The sequence below is a fragment of the Macaca thibetana genome, chromosome 7 (genome assembly GCF_024542745.1).
Source record: "Macaca thibetana thibetana isolate TM-01 chromosome 7, ASM2454274v1, whole genome shotgun sequence".
Lineage (NCBI taxonomy): Eukaryota > Metazoa > Chordata > Mammalia > Primates > Cercopithecidae > Macaca > Macaca thibetana.
This window is the reverse complement of record NC_065584.1, coordinates 17,643,835-17,656,607: the sequence shown is the minus strand read 5'-3', so window position 1 is coordinate 17,656,607 and position 12,773 is coordinate 17,643,835. Positions and strand designations below refer to the sequence as shown.

The following is a 12,773-nucleotide window of genomic DNA, read 5'->3' as shown; positions in this document are numbered from 1 at the left end:
CAAGTTTTTTGTTTGTTTGAGACAGATTGACAAATACTTAGAGAATTTTGCCAAGTTTTGCTCTACATAATAAAATAACTGGCTATTGGCACCAAGATATTGTGGTAACATGTCATGGAGCTCTTATGTATATTTTCTCCTTTAATCCTTATGACAGTCTTATGAGTAGATGTTACAATTGTCTTCCTTGGATAAGTGATGGATCTGCAGTTTAGAAAAGTGCCCAAGGTCATAGAGCTGGTAATGACATTCTGGCATCAGAATCCATGCTGTTTGCTATAGCACTCTACCATGTGCCATAATTGTAGATGGTTTAGAAGATCTCATGGAGGAAGGGGGACTTCAAAAGGCCCTTGGAAGATGGGTAAAATTTAGAAGGGTAGAAATACGTGCTGGTGGGGGCAAAATGGAAGAATATTTGCAGTTTATCTCTGCAACTCTCCCAATAAGGTAGAAACTTCCTTACGATTTTTTTGTTCTCTGAAAATCTTTCTACCCCAGCATCTAGCTCAATGTCCAGAAGATAGGAGGCACTCAGTAAATATTTGCCAAATGAATGAGCCCAGTCTTAATTCTCAGAGGTAGTTTAGTGGGTTTGAGCGAAGGTGCTGGAGCCCGACAGCCTAGGTGCAAACCCCAACTCTACCCCTTCCTAGCTGTGTGTGTGTGGGCAGCCTCCTAAGGAGGCTTCTCCTCTATAAAATAGGAATAACAGACCCCATCTAGAAAATGGATATAAGGAGTAAGTAATACATGGGAAGTGCCAAGAATGCTGCTTGGCACCTAACAGGTCTCCGCAGGTGTGGCTGTTGTAATGGAAGGTCATGATGATCATGTACTTTCTCTCGTGGTGTGGTTTGAGAAGTGAGCTTTCCAACCTATCTGATGTAAAGCTTGGGTGGGTATAAAGTGGGACTTCCCTAGAGATGACTAGGAACACCAGGAATGTGAGTTTAGAATTGTGGGTGCCTCTGTCCTTTCGTTCACAGGCCGCAACTGCTTTCCAGTCTTTCTGGAAAGTCCTTCTAAACTGTCCAGGTTTATAAAATCTTTTTAGAAAGTTTTTCTAGTCTTGAGTTGGGAGGTTTCCTAGAGAGGGACTTGAATGGGTACTTGGAGGAGGTAGAAGTTCAGAGATCTGAAAAGAATATGTATCATTATTGTCCATATTGAGTTTCTAAAATTGATCAGTCATTCAGTACTGAAGTTGTAGATTTTAATTTTGCATTGTTTTATAAAAGAATATATGATAAACATTAAATACCGTAGGGAAAATTTTTTTTAGTTTTATGGAACATTACAGTCTGACTTTGTAGACTTTGTATTTAGCTTACTGTGTTCTGAGTCAGATCTTGATTGTCAGTGACTGTTGAATGAGTTGGTAGTGATTATTACGACTAGAGGATTTTTGCAAGTGTGAATTTAATTTATGTTTTGTCTTCTCAGATATTTTATCTCCTTTATTTGGGACGCTTGTTTCTTCAGCTCAGGTAAGTATACCTTTAAACTGTTTTTTCTTTGGGTGAAAGTAGACAGGTAATTAAACAACTCCATAAGAAAATATGAGAGGTGCAGTTTGGGGGTCTCAGTCCCGTTCAGAGACCGAGATGGCACATATCGGGAGGCTGGCTCAAGTGCCACAGTAATGGGATCCATGGCCATCAACAGAATGGGGATGTCACTATCAGGAGAGCATCTGACTCAGTCAGGCTCCACTGGCCAAGATGTCACTTTGGACATTCCAGCTTGAAAGACTAGAGTGGGACACTGATTAACTCATGGGACTGAGTTAACTCTGGTGCAGAGTGGGGAGGTATGGATAGAGTAGTGAAGGCCAAGTCAAGTTTGATTTGATTTAGAAAAATGTGCATTTTCATGTTCAATGGCTCCTTCCTGACTGAGCTGGTCCCTTGGTCTTGATAAATCATGTAATGCTCCAGACCCGCGAGTAAATGGTCCAAACAAAAGGGCCCTGTCCCTGAAGAAAGCCAGGCTTCCTTTACATTTGGTTTGGCATCAAAAGTTCTGGTTTCCATTTGGAAGGTGGGGAGCATTTGCAAATGCCCTGTTAGCTCAATTGAGCTACTAAGTCCAGGATTACCCAGATGTGGGGAGGAGCCTCCACGGGTAAGACCAGTACAGAACTTGCATTTAAGATTTAATTGTTAGAAGCCTAGTGAATGTCTGGTCCCAGGTGGCTGTGTACAAAGCTAGCTAATAAGTTAGCCTGAAAGGAAACGTTCTTTTCTGAAAGTCCTGGGATATTTTTCTCCAGTATCTGTCTTTTTATAATCACCTAGGGGAAAAGGGGTAAATTTATAAGTCCTTTTATTTAAATTAATCTCAGGGCCATTAGACATAATGTAATAACACCCTGCAGACAAGTACAGATGCTGCCAACACATGCAGAGATAATTTCCTGGGAACCTGTTATCTCATGTACTTGGCTCCATTTAGGTTCTTTTAACCATGCATTTAAGATAAATTGTAGGTTTATTAGTATTGCAGCATAACCCTCCAGGTTTATAAATAATACATGTAATGTATCACTATTTTAAAGTTTCCTTAAATGTAATAACCAAATAATTATCCTTATGAACTGTTTGGCAAAATTACCCATGGCTTAGTTACTCTTCTTTTCTCCCATCTAGTTTAACTACTGCTTTGACGTGGATTGGCTCGTGAAACAGTATCCACCAGAATTCAGGTGAGTTCCACAGGGTGACAGACACCACCATAAACTGTAAGGGGGCTTTGACACCTAAGATTTGTATTTCTCAGGTGAAAGCCACCCATCTTTTTTTGAGTTTTTCTTTTGAAACCATTAAAATCATACAGACATTAAATTATATTGGGAAAACAGCATTCTTTGATCTATTTCATCCTACACATTGTTTTTACAGATTTTAGCATTTCCTCTGTGCTCTTTCAGGAAGTAGATAAGGACAGGCTTTAACGCAAATAACAGAACTTTATGTCCAGTCTTAATATGAAGGAAAATACCGTCTCCACATACCTTGTAGATCTGTGAACGTGCCAACATGCGGCCAGCGTGCCATGCTTTCTGTAGCACATCAATGCTGTTCTGTTTTGAGGATCCCTTTGTGTTTCTGAGATGAAGAAAGGAGGCTATACATATGGCCTTCCCTTATCTAGGCTCTGGAGGTGATGGATTTTTAGTTCTGCCTTCTGCCTGCACTTCATCAGCCTCATATTAGGCAATACAGACCAAATAGGGCATCACACAGTGAGGTGCCACCCTTCCCTGTTTCTAACACATTTACAGGACAGATTCCCATAACAGCAAGTAGAATGGAGGAAAACACACAAGAAAAAATGATTGTCAGGGTCCTCAAAATTCTTGGTACATTTAGGGCATCAGATTGTGGAAACCTTTGACATTAACAGTAGATAAAATACTGTTAAAATTTTTCAAGCAGCTTTGGCACTTGGGGCTTTTTTTTTTTTTTTTTTTTTGTTTTTTTTTTTTTTTGACCTGTAACACACAGAATTAGTTTTAGCTGCATCTAAAAGAATACTCAAAATAACAGTGGCTTAAATAAGACAGAAATTGTTTCCAGCCTGATACTTTCAAATGGTAAACATTTATGGTCTGGATGGGGGCACTGGGGTTCTCAAAAACTTATCCACCTACCCTTTCTGTTCCACCATCCTGGTGTGCGACTTCAGTCTTCAGAGTCACCTCATGGCCCAGTATGGCAGCTAGAGCTCCAGCTTACTTGTCTATTCCAGGTAGCAGGAAGGGAAAAGGAGGAAAAGGACAAAAAGGCCCACATTCCAGCTATGCCCATCTGAGTAGCCTTCCTGGAAACCCCACACAACACCTGCATCTGTTTCATTGAGCAGAGCTCAGCTGCATGCTAACTAGCTCTAAAAGAGGCTAGAAATGTCTTTTAGCTTAGCTCACCTTGTCCTAAATTAGCCTTTTGTTAGGGAAGGAGGAGAGAATGGCTGTCTGGAGGCAACAAGCTATTTCTGTCTTGGCTCCTCCTGGCAGTAGTATCCTTGGGTGTCACGTTGGCATTTTCTGTTCTTCCTCCCTTTACTTAAAGACCTTGAAATCAAATTGTCACCCCCTTAGAGTGTTGGCAAAGTGTAGACTACAGTTCCTTTGTTGTATCTGTTATGGGTTAAATTCTCCTGTCCCAAAAAAGATCTGTTGGAATCCTAAGCCCCAGTACCTCAGAATGTGATCTTATTTGGAGATAGAGCCTTTACAAAGGTAATCAAGATAAAATGAAGGCATTAGGAGAGACACTAATCCAGTATGACTGGCGTCCTTATAAAAAGAGAAATTTGAGTGGAGAGACAGAGATAAGACCATGTAAAGACACAGAACGCCATTTACAAGCCAAGCTCCCAGAAGCTGGGGGAGAGGCTTGGAACAGATGCGCCTCATACCTTAGGCACCAATCCTGCCAGCACCTTGATCTTGGACTTCTGGCCTCCAGACCTGTAAGACAATATATTTCTGTTGTCTAAGCCTCCCAGTTTGTGGTACTTTGTTTTGGAAGAGGCCCTGGCACACTAATACAGTACCCATTGGACTCTCAGTAACTAAAGGGGCAAAAGTGTCCTTCTTCTCCCTGCATCCCCTTATTGCCAAATGCATCTTGGGAAGGCTATTCCGAGCCTTAGAAGAACGAGGAGTGACCTAAATGGTAAGTTTAAGTAACATCCAGAATTTGTATGTAGAAAAATTCAGATCATAAGGATTTATACCTCAGTATGCTGTTCTTCAGGTGCCATCTTTTTGTAATAAGTCGTAGAATCAATAAATTTGAAAGAATTGATAAGGACTTCAATTTCTATCAGTCATATTTAATCTTTTTTTATAAGATGACTTGATATAACATTTTTTACTTCTAGGTACTAGATGCACGAGTGTTTCTTACGTTATTCTCTGTTTTTCTTACCTAATTTCTAAAAATCACAGGTGCATATTTCATAGTTTTATTTTACCTGTCATGTTAGAATAAAGCTATTGAGCATGAGGTAGTGAGGCATTAGTACTGGAAGTGCATTTTCTATGATGTTTCTCTCTAGTTGATTGTTGTTCCTTTGTGAGTGGTAGAGCATCATTCTGCAGTGTGATTGATAAATGTGGAAGTGGCTCAGTTGTTTATCTTGCTTGATTGCTTATATCCAATTTTTGTTGTGTTGGGAGAGCTTGTAGAAATATGCTTATTTCTAAGTATTATCTTGCTTTGAATTAATCAGAAAGATCAAGAATCCTTCAAAAGCCTTTTTAATGTATTCTTGAAGAGTGTTTTTATATTATATTTGTAATTCAAAAATACAGCATTTTCAACATAGCTTGGGCTCTGTTTCATAGGCATCTAACCACTCATTAGTGAAGCTGCGTCATGCTGTGGGCCTGGGCCTGGGCCTGTTCTCTGTTGTATCCTGGGTCAGTATATAGCACAGTACATAGCACACAGGAGGAGTTTGGTGAATATAGATGTGGTATGAAATGAATCCACTGTGTCGTCCAAAAGAAGAAAAAGAAAAAAGCACTATATTATATAATAATAATTATGTATCTTTAATTTATTTGGACTTAAATATTTTAACACAGAGCTACTTATGTGCCCTTTTCGGCCAAAGAAGATAATTATTCAAGGACTTTCTTGAGTCATTACTCCTCTGTATTACAACAGAGCTGCAGGATCAGGCCATGTAGCCCCATTATAAAGGTATCTGGTAAATGAACATTAGCTGATCACTGCTCTGTGTTAGCCCTGTCTTCACTCACTACAAAGACCAGAAACAAATATCGAGTGATAAGGAAGTTAGCATTCCTTAATGAGGCGAGTCCAGCTTCATGAATGGTGTATTTTTATTTATTTATTTATTTATTTATTTATTTATTTATTTTTGAGGCAGAGTCTTGCTCTGACACCTAGTCTGGAGTGCAGTGGCTCAGTCTCAGCTCACTACAGCCCTCATCTCCCAGGTTCAAGCGATTCTCTTGCATCAGCCCCGGAGTAGCTGGGATTACAGGCACGTACAACCACGCCTGTCTAATTTTCATATTTTTAGTAGAGACGGGGTTTCACCATGTTGGCCAGGCTCGTCTCGAATTCCTGACCTCAGGTAGTCCACCTGCCTCAGCCTCCCAAAGAGCCGGGATTACAGGTGTGAGCCACCGTGCCCAGCCATGAATGATGTATATTAAATACTAATGCTCTCTTTTCAGGAAGAAGCCAATCCTGCTTGTGCATGGTGATAAGCGAGAGGCTAAGGCTCACCTCCATGCCCAGGCCAAGCCTTACGAGAACATCTCTCTCTGCCAGGTAAACCACTTACTGCCATTGAAGAGCATGCGTAGTCTGAGTTAGAAGGAAACTTAGACATTTAGTCCACCCTCCCACCTAGTACAGAAATCCTCTCTCCAGCATCAGTCATCAATAGATACTTGTCTAGCCTCAGCTTAAACACTTCCTGAGATAGAGCATCCCATTCGTAGTACTCCTCAGAGTTGGAAAGGTTTTTCTTTTTGTGGGCCTGAAGTCTTCCTCCTAATTTCTACTCATTGGTCTTAATTTTCCCCTTCTGGAGCCACACAAATAAGTAAGTCTTTCATCTTACACATGTCAGTGATTCATATATCTAAAGTGATCTGTCCTGTCTCCCTTAGTTTTCTCTCTCTGAGTCAAACATTCTCTTTCTTCAGTTTTACTCAGTGTACTATGAATTCTGAGTCTTCCTGCAACCTGCTAGTGCTCCACTGGTTGCATGTAGCTTGTCAGTATGCCTGTCGAAACCTGCGTTCCAACACTGAACAGGTCTTCTGGATGCAGTTCAGTGGCTGTGGGTTTCTTTTTGTGAGTATCCTGTGAGTGCAACTTAAAACTTGTAGTTTTTTGTGACACCTTATGTAACTTATATTAGCTGCCATTGACACTTCAACGGTAGTCCTTCAACCGTAATTCTTTTTTTTCACATCAGTTGCATGTAAGGTCTGAACAGGAGAGACCTATAGATTTAAAAAAGTGTTAGGAAACTATGTGAGTCGTATGCTGTGTATGATCTAAGTCCAATGTGGAGACATTAAATGGTCTTATAACAGGCGTATCCACTTGGTTTGCTAGGACCAAAGCAAAGCAGAAAAGAAAGCTATATTAGTTTGTTCTTGCACCGCTATGAAGACATACCTGAGACTGGGTAATTTATAAAGAAGAGGGGTTTAATGGCTCACGGTTCTGCAGGCTATACATGAAGCATGGCTGAGGTGGCCTCAGGAAACTTTCAGTTGTGACAGAAGGTAAAGAGGAAGCTGGCACATCTTACTTGTTCGGAGCAAGAGGGAAAAGAGAAGGGGGAAGAACTACATGCTTTTATCAAACAACCAGATATCACGAGAACTCACTGACTATCACGAGAATAGCAAGGAGGAAGTCCACCCCCATGATCCAGTCACCTCCTACCAGGCCCCTCCTCCAACATTGGGGATTATAATTTGAGATGGGATTTGGGTGGGGACACAGACCCAAACCATATCAAAGGCCAAAAAACGGTTATTGCCCAGTTTCTTTATATAGTCCCATAATTTTGTTCTAATACTTTGCAGTTAGCATACAGCGTGGCCAGTGAGTCTTGGACTTCCATTAGGACCCATTTATTTAGACTCATCATCCACAAAGATCTTCTATTACATGTGGCATTTTGAGCAAGAAACATGCAAAGTAGAAAGGAAAACAAGGAATACAGAAGAATTTCTCACATTTATGATAACTACTTTCTATAGAAATGGTGGTTATGAAGTAGCTGGTGTGATAGTCACCTTTTCCTATTTCTTTTGGCTGTATTAGTTCGTTATGAGAAAACACGAAAGATGCTTTTTATAGCCCTTTTCTTTCCTTATCGTTAGCTTAGTGAAATTGGCAAAAGATTTCTGCTCTGTGAGTACAGAGACAGAGTGAATTACATACTTTTTGGATTTTTTTTTTCTCATTTTCCTTCTAGTGTCTTTTTTCCCCATCCACAAAGATGTAAGAATTCCAACTCACACTGTATCACTCTTTTTCCAACTATATGTGATATATTTGTATTTTTTTAAGATTAATACAGTACAGCAGCTCAATCTTGTCAGTTTTAAACATACCTCACAACATTTTCCTTATGATTTAACCCACTGCACTTTATGGAGCTGTCATTTTAAAATGCCTTCTGTCCAACATGGGCTCATCTCATGCCCACAGATGTGCCTTTGCCTAGCAGTTGCCAAAATTCCATTGTTTTGCTTCTATTTCCAGCAACATAAGAGGTTAGACAGCAGTAGGATCGCTCCCATCAAACCTTATAGTGGGCAGAAAGTAAACTGACACAGAAATTCTGAACACCAGTGACTAAATGAATGGAAATAAAGTCTTTTTCAAATTATTACCTACCTGTACTCGTTTAGGAGAGTGGTTCCTGTGCTTGATAGTGTGCTCCAGGCTGGCCACCAGAGGGCATAGTGAGCCGCTTCTTCCAAACCTCTTGGAAAGAGCTGTGAAGAAGCTCCCAACTCTAGGCTGACGTACAGGATTGTGTCCTTCTCCTGATGTCTTGAAACACCTTTGTACCTTGTCTGTAAGATAAAGTATTTTTCTAGCAACATGGGTCATTTAAACTGAGACACATTAGTCGGTGGCTGCTGACACTCCCATTTTGCAAACGTGGGACCTAAGGGCAGACATTGAGACCTTGTGGTGGTCCGAGTCACACTGCCTGGGCTCAGTCCCGGCTCTGTGTGTGTGTATTAGTGTGCTTGGATGCTATAACGAAATTACCTGGGTGACTTTTCTTGGACTTGGGTCGCTGAAACAACAGGCACTTGTTTCTCACAGCTCTGGAAGGTGGGAATCCAGGATCAAGGTGCCAGTCAATTCAGTTCCAGGTGAGGGCTCTCTTGCCGGCTTACAGATGGCCACATTCTCACGGTGTCCTCATGAGAGAGAGGGAAGAAGGCAGATACACAGGCTGTCTGGCAGCTCTTTTATAAGGATAACAGTCCTGTTGGATCAGGATCATCAGGATCCCACCCTTATGACCTCATTTAACCTTAATTACCTCCATAAAGTCCCTCTCTCCAAATAGTCACATTGGAAGTTGGGGCTTCAACATATGAATTTGGTGGGGGACACAAGTGTTTAGTCTGCAACACTTATTCTGGGCTTGTCACTGGCTTGTCACCTAATTTCTTTATCTTTGAAATTGATTGCTGATGCTGTTCATCCTAGAGTTTACTAAAGGACTTGATGCACTAGCCCAGAAACAGCACCCAGTAAACAATATCTGTTGAAGCTATTATCCTTGTTTTTTGTGCTTAGACTTACCCAGAAGCATGTAACTTGTAGCAGACTAAACAAAAGCCAGGTCTCTTCACCATTGTTCTTTCTCAGCTAAATATCATTTTATAGAGTGGCAGTCTTCCTTCTCATTTGGTAATTTTGAAGACATGAAATAAGAGTTCCCTGCACTTTCTTCTGTGGCCAGAGTGCACAGATACATGCTGGTCTGTGAGCATCTCCACTCCAAATAGGGACTGTGTTGTAACTCACCTGTGTATGCCAGTTGCCCGTTACTGCCCCCAGCAAAGTTTCACCCACGTCGTGTGGTAAGGAGGCTGGGGTAGGTAGTGGGGAGAGGTTGCAGTAGTGATTGCTACGATTGTAGAGTGCCTACTGCATGCAGGACCCCGTTCCTCAGCATTTTACATGTGTGAGCTCATTCCTAACAACTCTGGATCTCAGAATGGTACCGTTTTAAAGAGGAGAAAGCTGAGGCATAGAGTTAGATGTATTTTCCAGGATCGTAGAAAGTTGTGAAGGCAGGATTTAAGCCCATGTACTGCATTCCTAATTGTGAAACTGTTACGGTTATTTAAACTCTTTCATAACCTGCATTTTGTGACATATTCTGCTTAACGAAGATCTGGCATTAGTGGGTATCAGATAAAATGTTTTCTCTATACATACCCTCCATTAGTTTGTAAAGGTGTCATTTTATAACATGAAAATGGATTTCATATGTTTTTATTTTCAGCACTTGCTATGCTAATACAAGAACATTTCTATTTTAATTTGACATCCTAAGTCTTTATGTTGCCACCACTTTCAGTGTTTTTTTTTTTTTTTTTTTTTTTTTTTTTGGAGACAGAGTCTCGCTCTGTCACCCAGGCTGGAGTGCAGTGGCACGATCTCAGCTCACTGCAAGCTACGCATCCGGGGTTCACAACATTCTCCTGCCTCAGCCTCCTGAGTAGCTGGGACTACAGGCGCCCGCCACCACGCCCGGCTAATTTTTTTGTATTTTTAGTAGAGACGGGGTTTCACCGCTTTAGCCAAGATGGTCTCGATCTCCTGACCTCGTGATGCGCCCACCTTGGCCTCCCAGAGTGCTGGGATTACAGGCATGAGCCACTGTGCCCAGCCTTCAGTGTTTCTTTTAAATATTCTCTGAAAACTGTACCATTAATTTCTGTATAAGCCAAATATCTAAAACTTTGCATAGAGTCTCACTTGTTTTACTAGTTTTTGGTCAACTACAGAAATTAAGCTTCTCAGTCCTAATTACTGTAATTAAAAATGTAGTGTATATTGAATCATTCTGGGTAACAAAATTTATGTCTTGTTTGTTTGTTTGTTTTAATGAGCGTCCCCAGATGCTATTATAAAAGCTGTCTTGTTATTCAACGGCTTGTCCAGTAGAGGTCAGTAGAAATAGTTTAAAAAAAAAAGGTTGGCCTGATTGCTTTCTAATGTAATTTCCAGTAGATATGGATATTAGTGAGTTGTTTTTAAATAAATGACTTCTTTTTCATCCTAGGCAAAGTTGGATATTGCATTTGGAACACACCACACGTAAGCAATTTTATGAAATGGGGGAACCCCTCAAGCATTGTCATTTGTCCATTACACGGTTATTCTTAGGAAAGACTGAGCATGGTAGGCCCACCTCGGATCTAGCACAGTGATGCTTAGCTGAGCCTGGGAGAGCTATTCTTTTTTTAATGCTCTTATAAAAATTATTTGGTCTGTCCTTTTAATTTTCTAGATCAGGAAACTGAGGCCCAGGTTTAGGTATGTGATTCTTCCTTGGGCCAGTAGTGCAGACAGGAATAGAACCTATTTATTCTAACTTTAATTTATATATATATGTGTGTGTGTATGTGTGTATATATATATTTTCAAGATGTGGTTTCACTCTGTTGCCCAGACTGGAGTGCAGTGGCATGATCACAGCTCACTGCAGCCTCCAACTCCTGAGCCTAAGCAATCCTCCCACCTCAGCCTCCCAAGTAGCTGGGACAATAGGCACACGCCATCATGCCCAGCTAATTTTTTTGTAGAGACAGGGGTCTCACTTTGTGACCCAGGCTGATCTTGAACTCCTGGGCTCAAACAGACCTCCTGCCTTAGCCTCTCAAAGTGCTAGGGTTACAGGCATGAGTCCCTGTGCTGGCATTAACTTTAGCTTTAAATTTGTTCTTGTATGCTCATTGCTAAAATTTACCTTATTGTTTCCTTTGGTCCATTCACTACCACCCCCTAGCCCCTACACACATACTTTTCAGGTTAAACTCAACAGAGGTTTTTTTTGGGGGGGGGGGGCAACAGAGCGAGACTGTCTCAAAAAAAAACTTTTATTTTAAAATAAGCAACCAGAAGTATTGTGTTGCCCAGCCTGGAGTGCAGTGGCACAATTTCAGCTCACTGCGACCTCCACCTCCTGGGTTCAAATGATTCTCCTGCCTCAGCCTCCCAAGTAGCTGGGGTTACAGGCCACTTCCACCACACCTGGCTAACTTTTCTATTTTTATTAGAGACTGGGTTTCACCATGTTGGCCAGGCTGGTCTCAAACTCCTGACCTCAGGTGATCCACCGTCCTCTGCCTCCCAAAGCGTTGGGATTACAGGCGTGAGCTACCATGCCTGGCCAAGAGCTCTTAATTCAGAGTTTAAAATGCCTAGGAGGCTGGGCGCTGTGGCTCATGCCTATAATCCCAGCACTTTGGGAGGCCAAGGCAGGTGGATTATTTGAGATCAGGAGTTCGAGACCAATCTGGCCAACATGGTGAAACCCCATCTCTACTAAAAATACAAAAATTAGCTGGGCAATAGTGGGACGTGCCTATAATCCCAGCTACACAGGAGGCTGAGGCAGGAGGATCACTTGAGCCTGCAAGGCGGAGGTTGTGGTGAGCCAAGATCATGCCAGTGCACACCAGTCTGGGCGACAGAGTGAGACCCTGTCTCAAAAACAAACAAAAAATGCCATTGGAAAGTAATTACAATTGAACTTTTCCCAATTAAGTATCTGTAGTTTACACTTTGTTGAAATGACAGTATTTTGTAGAAGATTGAGCTCGTGTCTGGAAATTACTTCTAGTTGCTTATTTAAAAAAAAATTTTTTTGGGGGCGGAGCAAGATGGCCGAATAGGAACAGCTCCAGTCTCCAGCTCCCAGCGCGAGAGACACAGAAGACCGGTGATTTCTGCATTTTCAACTGAGGTACTGGGTTCATCTCACTGGGGAGTGCCGGACGATCAGTGCTGGTCAGCTGCTGCAGCCCGACCAGGGAGAGCTGAAGCAGGGCGAGGCATTGCCTCACCTGGGAAGCGCAAGGGGGAAGGGAATCCCTTTTCCTAGCCAGGGGAACTGAGACATACAACACCTGGAAAATCGGGTAACTCCCACCCCAATACTGCGCTTTAAGCAAACAGGCACACCAGGAGATCATATCCCACACCTGGCCAGGAGGG

At 41.7% G+C, this 12,773-nt stretch overlaps 2 protein-coding genes across 4 annotated transcripts in view; both read left to right on the top strand.

Moving 5' to 3' along the window:
* Positions 1-12,773, top strand: part of PSMC1 (proteasome 26S subunit, ATPase 1) — a 1,015,066-nt gene that overhangs the window by 713,640 nt on the left and 288,653 nt on the right. The window lies entirely within an intron of this gene.
* The window catches only part of TDP1 (tyrosyl-DNA phosphodiesterase 1), a 95,254-nt gene that overhangs the window by 9,921 nt on the left and 72,560 nt on the right, over positions 1-12,773 (top strand). For all 3 annotated transcript variants that reach the window (XM_050799074.1, XM_050799072.1, XM_050799073.1), the window contains exons 3-6: positions 1,447-1,490; positions 2,652-2,707; positions 6,221-6,317; positions 10,837-10,871. In XM_050799074.1, the coding sequence (XP_050655031.1) occupies positions 1,447-1,490; positions 2,652-2,707; positions 6,221-6,317; positions 10,837-10,871 (232 nt within the window). The remainder of the gene's footprint in view (positions 1-1,446; positions 1,491-2,651; positions 2,708-6,220; positions 6,318-10,836; positions 10,872-12,773) is intronic.